This window comes from Diadema antillarum, unplaced genomic scaffold (assembly GCF_040938485.1).
Source record: "Diadema antillarum isolate AM-2024a unplaced genomic scaffold, OU_Dant_1.0 seq00000381_RagTag, whole genome shotgun sequence".
NCBI classification, from domain to species: domain Eukaryota; kingdom Metazoa; phylum Echinodermata; class Echinoidea; order Diadematoida; family Diadematidae; genus Diadema; species Diadema antillarum.
In genome coordinates this window covers 133,182-149,733 of record NW_027271379.1, presented here as the reverse complement: position 1 = coordinate 149,733, position 16,552 = coordinate 133,182, and the positions used below count along the sequence as shown (strand labels likewise).

Below are 16,552 nucleotides of genomic sequence, written 5' to 3'. Positions count from 1 at the left end.
AGGGTGGAAGTAGTCATTAGTATTAGATAACCGTTGTGACAGCTATAAAAATCAGTGCATTTGCGGTCTACCTTTTGCTGATGAGCACAAGAAAGTACTTTTTACTTTGTGCTATTTTTAAAAAATCCTCTGTACATGTAGTCTAACATGAGCATGTCATGGTACAACACACCAATGAAAGGGGAATTCTATTGGCATAAAAGAGTTTAGCAAAACAGAACTTCACAAAGTTTTGTAGAAATCAAACAAAACAGATTGAACAAATTACTGTATTCCCCTCCTCCTCAAAAGTCACTATTCGCCATGTTTAATACAATGAATTGTAAAGTACTGCACCACAATTTCTGCAAAGAATACAATCCTTTCCCTTCAATTTTGTGTCCGTCAAAAGAAAATCAAGTGTCTGGGAGCATTCTGTGCAGGATGTAAAATCGTCACATTGATCCTACACAATGTTTCCAATATGTCATTGTGACCAGCATTTCCTGCTTCATGAAACCCTATGAAATTTTAAAAATTCTATAAAAGTAAATGATGTTTTCTAAATGTTATTTCAACTTTAATCTGCAGCTAAATGTCTTCTGATTCCATTTGTTTCATTTTCCTCTTCATTTAAGACAACTTGAACTTGTCATGAAATTTCACTACAGTTGTTTCACGTGGTTATCAACTGGTTGTCCAATGCAATTACACGTATGTATACCTTTCATACACTGTACTCCCACATGCTGTACCAGTGTGCATCAGTACCGTTGTCACTCCTGGCAGGGTCGTCCCATCCTCATCTGCTGCTGTTTCATAGACCCTGTTTACAGTGCGAGGCTCGGCCGCGGCCGAGCCGCGGCCGAGCCGCGGCCGAGCCCTCCTTCATTTCAGTGTAAACGCATTTAGCCACGCTCTGGAGGTGGTCTCGGCCACGGCCAAGCCCGGCTTCTTCTTGGTGTAAACGCAAAGTGGGCCAAATGCTCGGCCAATTTTAGTCTGGCTTCCAGACCCTCTGCCCATACTATTTCGCTATTCACGATATGAACCCCCTCAACGTCGAAAACTAGTATAGTTTAAGGTGGTTTTGTCCTGCAAAGGATTCTTCCTTCGGCAAAGGCCTTTGCCGCACGGAATCCAGTTGGCAAAGGGTCTGAAAACCAGGCTATACCAAATTGCGTTTGTTTACAAGCAGAGCGCCACTACGACAAAATATTGAAAGGTTTGAATTAAAAGCGGGACCGAGGCCGGCAGTGTAAACGGACAAAATTGCGGGGCTCGGCCGCGGCTCGGCCCAGCCCTGCACTGTAAACGGGGTCTTTGGTGGCCAGGCAAATTTTCCTGTGTATTTTTTTCTTTGTTGTTTTTATTTCTGTCTTTGAAGAGGAATGATTGATGTGAATACATTCTTTCTTTTCCATTTTGCTTTCTTCATGGCAGGATTGCGGACAATCTGCCAGCAGCAACAAAGATCCAGATTGAGAATGATGGCACCTTTCAGTATGCCCACGGCTACAAACTTGGTTTTGTGGCCAACAGCAAGGTCTGTCAGTGCAAGTCAAACGAATCCTTTAACATCCTTGCTTTTGTGAAGAAAAAAAAAGATATTTGGTGAAATTAACTATGTTTTTTTTTTTAACTCAGTTTTCTTATTTTTCACTATACATAATTCTGTTCATTATTTGCTGTCACCATTACATGTAATATCTTCCTTTCTCTGAATCAATCTTAAGTTTGGCAGATTGAAAGTGAGATTCTTCCTAGATAAAAAGTTTACATTATATAGAATTTAATACAGCAGTATTATTTTATGTATAAGCTGTTATTTCCAAGAGGGATTAATATTCGCAAATTTTGCGAATCACAGTTGGATCGCGAATTTAACAACAAGCAAAAATGTCTATGTGCGCTGTGTTGATAGAGCACTAACGTAAGCGTCAGCGTCGATTCACGAAAACATCTCGCGAAGCTGTCTATGACCTCGTTATTCGCGAAAATATATGTACGCGAAAATAACAGCGTATACAGTAAGAGAGTGCTGTATTTCATATGAATAGCAGAGCAAAAATCTTACTCTCATGGAGAAAAATATATGAGCTGTCACAGGATATATGCTGTATTCTTTTTTCTCTCTCACTTGTCTTTATGGGAGCTTTTTTGTTAAAATTAGTTAAATATAAATGTATACAGATTAGTTGTAACAAGAAATGTCTTTCTGTTTGTTTGTTTGTTTGTTGGTTTTTTTTTTTTGGGGGGACACTGCATTTTCACTTTATTGAGATGGTATTTACCTTTTTGCAAATCTGTGTATTAAAGGGGTCATTGTAAAATAAATAATAGGTTGCAATCAATACAGATTGTATCATCTACTACTATGTACTGCTAATCCATATATGAGGAAATGAAAGTTATGTCAAAATTGCTCGTGTTGTAGGTTAGAAAATTTGATTTTGTTTTTCCTGTTCTTTTTATGCAGATTTATGTACATAATCATCTAGACCTCAACATGAAATATCATCAACTGACTGAGTAAGTGAGGTTATCTTTTATTTAAAACATGGTAATTGTTTTCATTCAGGCATCATTCTCATGTCTAGGTCTTGATGAAGCAAAAAAAAAAGAAAACACACACACAAAAAAACCACGAAGTGAGGCTTTAATAGCTGATATAACACCAGGATTTTGAATGAGCAATACTTACACATGTATGTATCTTTTGTGATTTTAACATCTTTAGTAATAGTAAAAGCAGCTTTCTTGCTTGAGAAACCATTTCGTTTTTTGCAATTTCATGAAACATCTAGGTTCACAGAAAATGTGTGTGACTGCATGTTGTGTCATTCAAGTAACCTTTCTTACAGTTTCATGAATATTCTTTAGCCAAATGTATGCTTAGCTTGCTTTCAAAAGATCCTAAAAAGATCATAAAGTGAAATATTTGCTAGGAAGGGGAATCCTACCTACTAGCCAGTGAGTGTGTTTTACCAACATCACACTTCCAGTTCTTAGACCAAAGCTGAGTAGAGAGACTCTGTGGTTATACAAAGCTCTGTGTGGCCTATCTTTTAGATGTCACTTTCTACATTTTTCCACTGTCCTTGTGTAGAACGGAGTTCCGCATCGTCGGCTTTGACGTCCATGCCCGCAGCCTGAAGCATGAAGCGGGCAAGAAGGAGTCGGACGACTGCACAGCGCCCGCAGTTGACCAGAACCCTCCACCCGAAGCCATGGAGGTTGTCGCTGATGGTGAGTAGGAGCAGGAATGGCACAATTAAAAAAGAGAATCCACAAAAGATGATGCATTGATATTCCATCACCTGGAACTTACATGTGATTTATGAAATTTCCAAAAATCTCCAAACCGTGAAAATTTTCACTGTTACAGTACTATGCCTTCATGTCAATCCAGATGACATCGTGGTCTCAAATAAATGGCATGCCTCAAATTTGATGTACAGATGTACTGTAAAACATGATATATTCGCGGCATGAAATTTTCGCGAATTGGAGCCGACAGCCTTTTTCGTGGCATGAAATTTTCGCAAATTGCCACTGGCGTTCAATGCATGTAGTGTAGACAAAAACTTTCGCGTGCATTTTAATTTCGCGAATTTTGGCGCTCGCGAAATTCGCGAAATTAAAATGCACGCGAAAATTCCTCGTTTTACAGTATGCTGTTTAAAGTAGAATTTCACAGAAATACTTGCAGGGGTTACAAAAATCACAAAGCTACCCACAGCGCATGACATACTATATACAGCATATATTTCACGAGTCTAAATTTTCGCGAATTGGAATTCCCGATGATTTCACGAGTGGTTAAATTCGCGATCATGGAGTCTTGTACTGAACGGAGTACGCGTACGTCACATCCACATCGGGATCAGAGTCTATATTTTTGCGTGTCTTTAATTTTGCGAATAGCACCTGACTTGCAAAATTTGCGAAAACCTCACGAAATATTCGGCGTATAATCATGATAGTTTTGTAACGCATTGCATCATTTCCATACCCCTCACCTCCATTTCCAGCGGAGAAGCAGACCCTGGTCTTCTCCTACAGCATCAACTGGGAGGAGAGCGACATCGTCTGGGCCTCCCGCTGGGACACCTACCTGGCCATGAGTGACGTCCAGATCCACTGGTTCTCCATCATCAACTCCCTGGTCGTCATCTTCTTCCTCGCTGGTGAGTAGACCTGCCAAGTCTCTTTAAAGTGCTTGTGCTGGAGGCTCTCTGAAAGAAATTAATTATTTCTTGATTCCTTTCTAAAAGAATATAAAAGCCTCTCCCTAATATAGCACTGTGAACACGTTTTGAGGTTTACATACACACTAGTATCTTCTTGAAAACTCTTTGGAGCATCCTTGATATGGTGGCTGAGTGTTGACAATTGAGCCTTTGAGATGCTTGATACGCACTGTGTCTCCCCGAGGGCTCTGTAAAAACTTCCTGATTTTAATGTGGAAATGCTAACTGATCACAGATGTACACGGGTGTACACAGACAAACACACATAAACACAGACAGACATGCACACAAGTTTATATTTGACAATAATAATTTTACTCCGGATGTAGAATAAGCATATCACATAAGAAATGATGCTTTTGATATCAAACATAAGATCAAATGTGAGTCCTAAATTGCTGATTCTCATAGATGGAAAGTTAGTGAGTTATGCTTGATTGTGAAGTTTTATATTAGTTTTAATTTTTATGCAATGGACCCTATATCATTACATGTAAGTGGCTGATCATGATAAAGCTTTTTGATCTTCAAACTGATCATCCTCCCTGTTTTGTGATATCTGTCCCACTACAAGGTATCCTGACAATGATCATGATCAGAACACTGAGGAGGGACATCGCCAGATACACTGAAGAAGATGGGGTGAGTGACATCCACACTGGCTGCAGGCAATGAATCCTCTCCCTGCAAGCATCTCATGGGCTGTGTTCAAAGTCTGTTGGGGATGTTAAGAATCAGGGAGGGAATTGGTTAAATTCTTGTGTTGCCAATGTCAACCTTACGTGATATGATGAAACCTTTTCTCGGGATACATGTATGTTCTATGTATTGTGTGTTGTGTTTGCAAGAAATAAAGAATTATCTGATATAAAGTACTCCTTTTCTTAATACCATGGCCAGGCATGATGGCACCTTTTGAATCTGTGTAAAGAACTGAACTTATGCCAAGAGAAACAGAAACAGACAATAACAAAGTGACAACAACAAATTGAGTCCTTGTCACGAAATTTATGTCAATAACCTCTAGTAGATTTTCATGATTCCTTATCATGATATAGGACTAGCAGATATGCACAGTTAAAGTACATCTCAATGCAAACTCTAGACTGTATTTTTTACAGTAGAGGAGAAGAAATTGCCATGAATGTAGTTAATATAATGCTGTATGTCATGCATTATGAGCATGGTGAGTTTGAAGTGGGTCTAGACTCCCCTTTCAGTCTCCTAATACCACTCCAAATCACAATGCCACAAATGTCCAAGTGCTGTTACAATTCTTCCACCCATGTAGGAAGACACAGCAGAGGAGACGGGATGGAAGCTGGTTCATGGTGACGTCTTCCGCCCCCCTCGCTTCAAGCAGTTCTTGGCTGCCCTGGTTGGTGCCGGAGTCCAGATTCTTTGCATGGCCCTCATGACCATTGGTGAGTGGATGTTTTTCAATCTGATATGCTCGCAAAGATGCCCTTAACCTGTTGAGGAAGAGTCCCAAGTATACTCGGGCAAGTGTCCATGTGAAGTGCATGTTGTAGCAAAATCAGCCTGTCCTCAATGGGTTAAAACTTTGAATTACTGCACTTGTGTAAATGCAGAAATATTCATATTCAAAGTATCAATGTTTACAGTAGCAGATTATTATCTCTTTGCAGTTTTTGCAGAGTGATAGCATCCCACCATTTGAGCTCCATTTCTTCCCCAGTCTTGCTTCTTTCAACTTGATTTTTGTATTTTTTTCTTTTACAGTCATTGCAATGTTTGGCATGCTGTCACCAAGCAGTAGAGGAGCCCTCCTGAATGCAGCTCTCTTTGGCTTCGTGTTCTTTGGGTAAGAAAATGCCCTGCATATCAGCAGAATGCCTTTACTATGATAGCTTTAGATGGCTATGCAGAGATAGTCTTAGGATACATTTATGTCTTAGATGACTCCTGTCTGTTTAAATTGTCTCGGTAACTGAAGAATTTGACTTCAGTCCAAGCCTGATCAAGTTTTGACTAACCTAGGGCCCATTTCATGAGGCAGTTTGCAACCTGTTCGTTGCACTGATTGCAGTTATTGTGGTGTCTGCATAGAAACAACAATCAGCCAGGAGTGTTCAAATTGGCTTCTTTGATAACTGCAGTTGCACCAATTTACAACTAACAGTTTCACAAAGTGCCGCCCCTTGGTGCCTGTGATTTTCTGCATTTCTTTAGATAATCATGGTAAATCAAGATTTAAAGGGTAAGGTTCAAACAGAGACATGTTTAAGTCAGAAAGGGTTGCAAGGAATAAAGAAAAGTGGAGAAGTGAAGATGAAGGTTTGTAGGTGAGTTTCATTGACTGATGTCCTGTGTGAACCTCAACTGATGTTGAGGTGCACACTCATGTGACTAAGGATTTGATATCAGGACTGCTGCTAGTATGTTGAATACAGTGCACTCCCGTTATAGCAAACAGGGTTATAATAAAATTCTAGTTACAATGAAATAAAAAATCAGGCCGCAACATCATCCAGTCTATGTATTTTCATTATTTATTTGTTCGTTTATAATGAAATTTTTATATAATGAAAGAAAACTGGCATTTCCGAGGACTTCGTTTTAATTGGAGTCCACTGTACCTCAGACAGAGAAAAGAGATTTTGATAAGTAAGAGTAAATGGTAGTTTCATGCGCATGTGTCATTGATATGTTGAAGTCATTTTTTATTCATTTAGACATGAATGGGATCACATAAATTATGACACAGCTATCGAATGTGGTATTTGATGAATACAATTCAAAGCGGTCTATTACTTGCATTTGAAACATGAATGAGTACAAGTGTAATATGACAGTAATCATTTGTTCTATTCCCACTTTCCTCTGCCAGTGTGTTTGCAGGATACTTCTCTGGCAGGCTGTATAAGACAATGAAGGGAACAAGGTGGACTACGGCTGCGTTCATGGTGAGTTCCTGGTGACCCTGACCCGCATAGAAATATACAATAATGTATATTCTCAAATTCATTCATGCCCCATTCATGCTGGACAAAGTCTGTTCCGTGTTGGGCCTATTCAAAGCAATCTTACACTGAGTAGGAACGGACCTGAATCTGCCAATACAAGCCAGCCCGAGCCATTATGAGACAGTCCAGTGTGAAGTGGTGTCAGAGGCAGTTCAGGCCATTTTGAGCATAGTGTAACTACATCCCCCTCTAGAATAATCATGACATAATTAATGCTTATCTCAGTGAATGTAAAAACCAACACACCTGACTGTACAAATGACCTTTTTGTGCTCATGCGCAAAGTGGAACTGTGAACGCCCTTTTAAACGTAAGTGTATGTCTATAATTAACATGAGCCTGTTGAGAGAACCATACTTCCTATATTGTCATCGTTCTTACTGCTTGCTTCCTCCCATTCAACCAGACTGCCCTCATCTACCCATCCTTCATGTTTGGAACCTCCTTCTTCCTCAATTTCTTCATCTGGGGCAAGCACTCGTCTGGGGCTGTGCCCTTCTCCACTCTGATGGCCCTCCTCTGCATGTGGTTTGGCATTTCCCTGCCCCTCGTCCTCGTCGGATACTACTTTGGGTACAGGAAACAGGTAAGGCATGGCATTTTTAGCTCACCTGAGCCAAGGCTCAAGTGAGCTATTGCGATCGCTCTTCGTCCATCGTCCGTCATGCATAAACTTTTTACATTTTCATCTTGTTCTTGAAAATCCCAAGACCGATTTTCACCAAACTTGGCAGGGAGCATCCCTAGGGAGTTAGGATCTCAATTTGTTAAAGTGGGCACCATGCCCCACCCAGGGGGCCCCCCAGGGGACCCCCAACCCCCCAAAATTAAGGAATCTTTAAAACTCTTCTTCTCTAGAACCAGAAGTGATAGAGCTATGTTAATACTGTGAGTTAGTACATTAATGACTGAAGTTGCAAGTTTGTTCATGGTTCACCTGAAGGGCCCCAAGGGACTCAAACCTCCCATGATTAGGGAATCTTTAAAAATCTTCTCTGACTAGAATCAGAAGTGATAGAGCTAAGTTAATACTATGAGTAAGTACATTAATAACTGTAGTTTCAAGTTTGTTTGATATGAGATCCAGGGGTGCTCCCCCCCCCCCTCTTTTGCGGGCAGGTGGAGGGGTGGAGAGGTCCAAATTGGGGCCTAAATTGTACATTTTCATCTTTTTCTTGAAAACCTCATAATGTATGGTCACCAAACTTGGCAGGTAGCATCCCTAGGGGGTTGGGATCTCAATTTGTTAAAATGGGCACCATGCTCCTGCCCCCCACCATCCCCCCAAATTAAGGAATCTGAAAAAAAAAAAATTTCTTCTCTAGAACCAGAAGTAATAGAGCTAAAATTGATACTATGAGTGGGGGGGTCCAAATTTTGGCCCTAATTGTACATGTTCATCTTCTACTGAGAATGCCTGGTCAAATTTTGGTAGAGCTGTGTGTGATTTAGATTAGTGACTGCATGAAAGGTGAACTTGCGATACTCAGGTGAGCGCTAGACCCGTGGGTCTCTTGTCTCTTCTTTCATTCATGCTTAAAGGGATTGTATAGTTTTGGTTGAGACCAAGCTTCCGGTTTTAGAACTTAGAATTAAAGATTGTGTCTGACATTTTTTTTGTTCAAAGAATTTGTGAAGACCTGTGACTCTTTCTTTTTACCTTAATAAGATATTTACACAGCTTGCCATGCTATTGCCATGCGTAATGACTCGACACAGAGTAAGATGTTTTACATTGTCCATACTTTTTAGTCTCATTACTGCTGTGTTAACATATCTCACAATTATGAATGATGAATTTTTTATCTCCAAGAACATCCTGAGTATTTAGAAGGGAAGTATCTTGATTGTAATCAATATGTACCGCCAGAAAGAAATTAAAAATATTTAAAACAAAGAAATGTGTGGTAATGTGTGGTTTCTTTGTTCCTTGTCTTGCTAGCCATACGATCACCCGGTGAGGACCAACCAAATCCCCCGTCAAGTTCCAGAACAAGTCTGGTACATGAACCCCTTTTTGAGGTGAGTTGTGCTCAGAACTTTGGTCTAGAGAAACGTTTGTCTACTCTTTTTTGATTTGGCGGTCATGGTAATGTGAAAAAGGTAGAAATCCCACGTGTTCCTACCTCCTAGATTTCTTTAGCATTCTTCAAATTATCGAATGCCAACTCCCAAGATGTTTATTTGTACGTAAAGCTTGCTTGAGTGGGTTGACATTTTCTTGGACAGTTTATTGGAGTTGAGTTAACCAGTATCAACTCCAATGTACCATTATGAGAGCAGTACTAGTAGCACCAATATTATTTCAAACACTAATATTACATTCATTGGTGGGACTGGTCCAGGTTTGATTGTTTTTTCACCTCTGCTTGTAAAGAGATACACTACTGAAATCAATGTCTCGCCAAGCTGTTCTGCTCTTATCCACAATGTTATGCATTATCATATGACAATGTGTTGTTTGATATATTCAATGAGCACATATATTCAATTTTGACACTCTCTGGCATGTCTAATCCAGCTCTCCTGTTCATTTCTTTGATCTTCTTGTTCTTTTTACGTCCTCTTCCAGCACCCTGATGGCTGGAATTCTGCCCTTTGGAGCAGTCTTCATCGAGCTCTTTTTCATTCTAACTGTAAGTCAGTTTTTTGGGCTGTGTATGTTTTGTGTAGTCCTACACAAGTGCTTGAAGTATTATTCTCGCTGTTTGTAGTACTAGGATAGGAGGGCCATTCAGCAAGTGGCTGTGCTCTTTAATTTGTAAAGTTTGTAGTGCTATTTGAGAGGAGAACAGTTCAGTCAAAATTGCAACACAGAATGGTTCACATAAAGTTTGCACCAACAGTAAATCCTTTGTGACTCGTCCTCTTGAATATTAGTACTGTCACGCTAAGTGTAAATAAAGGAGAAAATAATACACATTAATAGTAGTGGCTGTGTAGGCTGTGCCTTCCATTCCTAACAGAGGCATTTTGCTTGTATATATTTTCAGGCAATCTGGGAGAACCAGTTCTACTATCTCTTTGGCTTCCTCTTCCTCGTGTTCCTCATCCTCATCGTCTCCTGTGGTCAAATTGCAATCGTTATGGTCTACTTTCAACTGTGTGGAGAGGTAAGAGGGTCGAGCCAGTCATTTTTTTTTTTTTTTTTTGGTTGCTTTCACAGTCTTATGACCTGTTCTTATTTTGACCAGAAGAGGGCACCAAGCTAGCTCAGTATTAGGGCATCCGCATCTACAGTGATGAGATCTGGATTTAGACACATTGAACAATGTTGTGTTACGGTGCATTTCAGCACGCCAAAGTGAACTGATCCAAAACAGACTGTACCAAACTGTGCCAGATTTGGAGTGTTCGAGTGCTCTGTGGAGAAAACATACCTCACAAGTGATTTGTAGAGGGGTCACACATTTTGTAGCAACAGGGTCATTCACCTTGCGAGCTGAAACTACTTACAGATGTCCCAAACAAAGAGAATGACCTCCTTTACATTATGACGCATGTACATGTTACGCGCATTTTCCACACGCGAACTTTTGTTACGCTTTTGGACCATGTTTGGCACTCATCGGGAAGTGGTCCACTTTTGGTTCAGTTCAGTTCAGTACAGTGCACTTTAGGAGCATCTGAGTGCTCCTCTGGCGCGGGTTTGGTTCGATTCCCTTTAGGAGAGCGCTTGAACACACTGTTATATATCCATGCTGTTCCCCCCTTTTGCGAGGCAAAATACTCTACACGTACAACAGGACATGACACTGCAATCCCTCTTGCGAAAGAGTTCCAGCCAATGGATATACCGTATGTCAAAAAAAAAAATTACAACGGGACCCTCCGAAATTATATCTTTAAAAATAGTGAATCAATCCAAATACAAATTCAGGGTATGCAACTATAACTCATTGCCCACATCTTACAAAAAACCCCATTCGATTTGCTTCTGTGGTCAAAGAGAAATGAGGAATTTTGTAGAGGATGTCAAGAATCTCTTCCCTCCAAGTTCTGTCTATTTTATTCACACACAAGAGCATCGAAGTGCTAAACTTGGAAGAATCAGACACATGACATGCTTTACAACATTCCACATTTTTCTGTGACCACTTAACCCAATTGAATGGGGTTTTCTGCAAGATAGAGCTAAGATGTTATATTTTAAGACCCTGAAGTAGCATTTAGACAGTTTAATCATATTGGGTGTTATCAATGCAAAAATTTGATTTTAATTTTTTTGGGGGACATACTGTATAATGTAAAAGATCCCATTGCACAAGTCGTAGAGAACAGGGTAAAATTACCTGGCAGTGTCAACATAATCTTGGAAGTGGTCATTTAATACAGACCCCCATGGCACAACCCAGACTAGTAGCAGTGGTCAGAATTGCAATTAAGTATTATCTACCAGGCTCCTGCTGCCAAACAAAAGATTTAAGTCAAAACTTGTTCCCTCTGGAAATTGCAATCTCTCCATTTGATCCTTAAAATTTGATATTCTTGAAGGCATAAATTGAAAATGTTCTGTAAATTTGCTGTGTAAGAACTGATAGATGTTGAATCTGATAACTCAATTTTAGATTGACAAAGCTTTGTCTTCATGGCTGGCATTCAGTTTGCTCTTATGACAATGGTGAAAGTGTTGGATAGTTATTGTTCCCCCACCAAAAACGAAGCCATCCACTTGAAGATAAAGATTCAGTCAACCTTGCTTAAGTCAACCTGGCATTAGTCAAATAATTACCTCCGCCAAGGGAGGAGGTTATGTTTTCGTTACCATTGGTTTGTTAGTTTGTCCGTGCGCAAAATAACTCAAAAAGTAGTGAACGGATTGGGATGAAACTTGCAGGAAAGGTTGAGAATGACACAAGTAACAAACAATTAACTTTTGGTAGTGATCCGAGAATTTTTGGGGAATTTATGAAGGATTTTTGATATTTTGGCAGGTAGGGTCAATGAACTTGGGAGTTCAGGGTGCGCGTATTTGAGGTTTGCCTGCGCGCACTAAAGTGCGTGCTCTAGTTTCTGCTGGGGTGAGGCGCGCCGTGCAGCTGAGGGTTTATGACGTAACAAAGGCTTCTATATTGGGAAATCGGGCAACTGTCAGTACACAATGCTATAAGTACGTATGGGTGGAAATCACTGATATCTCTATGGAAGAACAAGATCAGTGGTGAAAATGATTTGCATGCTTGGCGGAGGTCTGCGCTCTCGGAGTGCTTTTCTAGTTGTCTAAGTCAAAGGTCTTTTCAAGTCCTCCTCTCTTAGATATTCTATTGATTTTAATCCCTCATAAGTCAAATTTTCTCTATGTTGAAGCTATTTCTTCAGTCCAAATAGATTCGACTTTGGCAAGGTTGACTTTCTTTCTTTATCTTGTGCATGTATGATGACATGTTGTTTTGTTGTTGTTTTCCCTCAGGACTACCACTGGTGGTGGAGGTCTTTCATCGTGTCGGGCGGGTCAGCCTTCTATGTCTTTGTATACTCTGTCTTCTATTTCATCACCAAGGTGAGAATTCATGGCATGTGCCGTGATACCAGGGAGGTGTTTCATAAAGCTGTTCGTAAAGTTACGAACAACTTACGAGCGACTGGTGATCAGTTCTGATGTGCTATACTTATCAGAATTTCCATAATTCAGCATAAGAACTGATCACCAGTCGCTCGTAAATCGTTCATATCTTTACGAACAACTTTATGAAACAGGGCCCTGGGTTCCCTGTTGCATAGAACTGCAGTACTTTCATGATAACGGTAACTCTGCAGTCAGTGGTAAACCGTCAGTGATTTCTTGGTTTTGATTGGCTACGGAGTTAATGTTGTTCAGGTAGCAGCCATTGATTTCAGAGTTACCTCGATTGTAAAGTTACCATAGTTTCATGCAACAGGGCCATGGGGAAGTTGACCTCCATGTAGGCAGTTGTTTCCTGCCCATTAGATCAGAAATGGTAAGATGTGCTCCAATTGGACAGCAGTTGACTCCATATGAAAAGCAGTTTAAATTCCACCAAGACAGATACTGGACAACAGTTTTGTAGACTACTGATGCCGTGGAATGGGGCAGCAGTTGTAAAATGTGCTCTTATAGGACAAAACCTACCTTTTGACTGAACTGCAAGTTTACCTCCTGGGATGAATGTTGCAAGATATTCTCCAGGTGATAAATAAGTTACCAATGGTAATTATCAACTTTCAACAAAATCTGCCCTCTTTTGACCAAGATTACTCTCCAATTGTACAACGGCTGATCTTCTTTGGACAATGATTAACTTGCTGTTGCAAGAGGTAATTCCCACAGAGAAAATGTATCCTTAAACAAATTAAAGTGTATCTAATTTGACAAACGGTGTGCCATTTCATTCATCATACAACATTTGGCGTAATGGGATGAAAATATATTACTTCCAAATAATCTAGAAACCTGGCCCCCAGGTTTAACCAAGGTTGCAATGTCTTTCTAAGATTGCATATTTTGGAAAATTTTTGTGCTCTTTGCAAGTACAGAATAATGACAAGCAAATATTTGTCTTTGATATCAAGTAAGTTCAGAAACATTTGCTTCTGCAAAATTGTAAACAAATAGAATTCAGTTAAGTGTAGCCCACCTAAATTGTGACTCAGTTATCATTTCCACAGTGAATGTATTTATATGTTTTTACTCATTGCTCTCCCTCTGTGGGTTTTTTTTTTTTTTTTTTTTTTTGTCAATCTGCACAGCTGGAGATAACCCAGTTCGTTCCCGCCCTTCTGTACTTTGGCTACACATTCATGATGGTCGTCACATTTTGGATCCTGACCGGAACGATAGGTTTCTACGCTGCCTACTGGTTTGTGGCAAAGATCTACAGCGCCGTCAAGATTGACTGACCTCCCCGTATCTGTAGTCCCACCTGTTGATATTCATGTGTGCACCAGTGGACATCGTCGCGAGAAGCCGATTGCATTCCTACCCGTGCACACATCAGTACCACTCTGGTTTGGAGCCCAGTCTGTTTTGAGAGCTGATGTAGATTAAACTTATGAATGCTGTAAATTTTATTCCCTCTGCATTTTTTTTTGGTCTTATTTTTATCTTCATTTGTATAGATTATTTCATACTATTTCTTTCTATGTAGACTTGTACTCTGTCACGGATTTGTGGCCATGACATGAACAAGAATCAAAACTGAAGCTTGCAGTGAGTAAACATTGTTGAAGTCATGCCAATCATGTTGATACGGTATTGCATTTGTTCCTCAGGCAGCTAAATGTAAACAAAGAGTTTGTCAAGTGTATATAAGCAGGCTGGACATTGATTTGTATCATGAGATCTTGAGGAGAAGCCCTTCCGTGAAACCATACTTCAATTCCGCTACTGCAGAACAAGTATTCAGATACCATTTCGGTTTTATTTTGTTCCGCACCGCACTTCCGATGTCAATAGAGCATGGTTACTGTGCAGTGGCATGCTTGTCCTAATTATTCTCCTTTTTGTTAGCAGCAAATTTTATCTCACTTGAAGTGAAGGTAGCTCCTCACCTTGATAGAAACTTGTACAAGAAAAACAGAATTAGAATTATGAATGACATTCTCTTAGCATTTCTACACATCCCTAACAGAAAAAGAGTTATACTCTTTGATGATATAAATCTGCATGTACAAGCCCATCATACTCTAACCAGATGTATTTTCGTCTAATTTGAATATAATGACTCACCCGTATTTATGATAAATATTTCAGTGATTACAGTATGGTTAAAATGTTCAGCAATCTAATTCTTCCAACCACTCTTACTTTGATTAAAAGGATAAGGTAAAGCATATTTTCTTACCAACTTCATGAGGTATGTGTGTAGTTTGTACAGTTGTCATTCTGGTATTACTGTAACTGTTTTTCGATTATCATTATTAGGTTATCTCCGTTTAACCGTGAAAGTATTGCAGATTGCGACTTTAAAGCCCTGAAATACTACACAGAGTCGGTACAGTAGGACTCTTTCTGATGACAGAGGCGAGTATTTTTCTCTAGATTTTTTTTCTTTTGTAGCAAATCTGAAACAATCACAAACGCTAAGCAACAAATCTTCTCCCTTCCCTCCCCAGCATTGCAGTTCAGAGTGAAACCTCCTATATCTCTTACCTCATATCATGCTGTATCATTCAAACATTCGAGATGACACAGTTTAATACTAATGAATTTAGAGTCTATAATGACCGTTAACCTCCATGTCATATTGTTCCAATGCTTTAATCTTCAATGGTTTAGTTGAACCTCCCCTGACTTGCTTGGCATCGTACTATGATTTCACTGATTTGACCCACAGTAACAGCGTAACTTGGGATTTTGCATTTGCATAGGTAGAGTGTGTACTATACATTGTAGGTGTCTGACTTTCAAGCACTGTATAGGAGATGTGACCAAAGTGAAAGTATGAATTTATATTTGAACAAACTGGTACTCAGATGAAGGGATGATTGCATCTCTACATGGCCAGTTCTTGAGAATCGGTGAGTGCAGTGTGTACATTATAGAGTGCTATACCCAAAATACTTTTGGTATTCATTGTGATTGATAATGATGATGATGATGATGATGATGTTTATACTGCACTTGCCCACCATGCAGTGCATAAAATACTTTACGACGTATGATCATTGTCAACACGGAGGACGGCTTGCATTATTTGTAAAATGTGCTGTGTAACATTTAAGGTACATGTATGCTGAGAATCAGAGTATTTCGTTGTCTTGTCTCCCGTCACAGCAACTGTAAAGAAATCCAAAGTTATGCGGATTGCATATCCACCTGCGAGTTCTTGTTGCCATGTAGATAGCTATCAAAAAATTACTAGTGTATATTACAATTTCTTTCAGGATTCGTTTATTTTCAACAGTTTGATACAGAGCTCCCAAGTCTCCATCAGTCTGCGCGTAGCTTACTGGAAAAAGGAATAGCTCTCTGCGTTTTGGCAAAGAAATATCAAAGCATTCCTGATATGGGAAGTTTTCGTAGTGTGGTGATTTTTTGCACTATTTATGCAACCAGAAACTAGCCTCAAAATAAAAGCATGCGAATATTCTTGCTTCTTGTGTGTAACACTACTTGGTGTTTTGATTCTGCAGAATTAAATACACACCATAACCATCAGCTTACCTGGCCGAGCATGAAAAATTCCCTCTTTTACAGTATCTTAAATCTCCCTGCCTTTTATGTGGAATGTTTAGCAGCCCTTTGAAAGTAAAGCCGAAAATTCCTCTGACTCTACGGAGAGGTAAACCAACTCCTTTGGAGATGTTGATAAATCAACCATGGAGCTGCTATGTAGCACACATACGATTCATGTAAACAATGATCCATCTAAC

General features: G+C 39.7%; 1 protein-coding gene across 1 annotated transcript in view; it reads left to right on the top strand.

Moving 5' to 3' along the window:
* LOC139731578 (transmembrane 9 superfamily member 4-like) overlaps nucleotides 1-14,287 on the top strand; it is a 28,931-nt gene extending 14,644 nt beyond the window's left edge. Inside the window, exons 5-18 of the mRNA XM_071642467.1 lie at nucleotides 1,423-1,525; nucleotides 2,459-2,511; nucleotides 3,089-3,228; nucleotides 4,014-4,169; nucleotides 4,807-4,874; nucleotides 5,524-5,656; nucleotides 5,976-6,057; nucleotides 7,084-7,159; nucleotides 7,626-7,805; nucleotides 9,162-9,241; nucleotides 9,792-9,855; nucleotides 10,213-10,332; nucleotides 12,630-12,719; nucleotides 13,928-14,287. Coding sequence (XP_071498568.1) covers nucleotides 1,423-1,525; nucleotides 2,459-2,511; nucleotides 3,089-3,228; nucleotides 4,014-4,169; nucleotides 4,807-4,874; nucleotides 5,524-5,656; nucleotides 5,976-6,057; nucleotides 7,084-7,159; nucleotides 7,626-7,805; nucleotides 9,162-9,241; nucleotides 9,792-9,855; nucleotides 10,213-10,332; nucleotides 12,630-12,719; nucleotides 13,928-14,077 — 1,495 coding nt within the window. The 3' untranslated portion in view covers nucleotides 14,078-14,287. The remainder of the gene's footprint in view (nucleotides 1-1,422; nucleotides 1,526-2,458; nucleotides 2,512-3,088; nucleotides 3,229-4,013; nucleotides 4,170-4,806; nucleotides 4,875-5,523; nucleotides 5,657-5,975; nucleotides 6,058-7,083; nucleotides 7,160-7,625; nucleotides 7,806-9,161; nucleotides 9,242-9,791; nucleotides 9,856-10,212; nucleotides 10,333-12,629; nucleotides 12,720-13,927) is intronic.
* The last annotated feature ends 2,265 nt before the right edge of the window (nucleotides 14,288-16,552 follow it).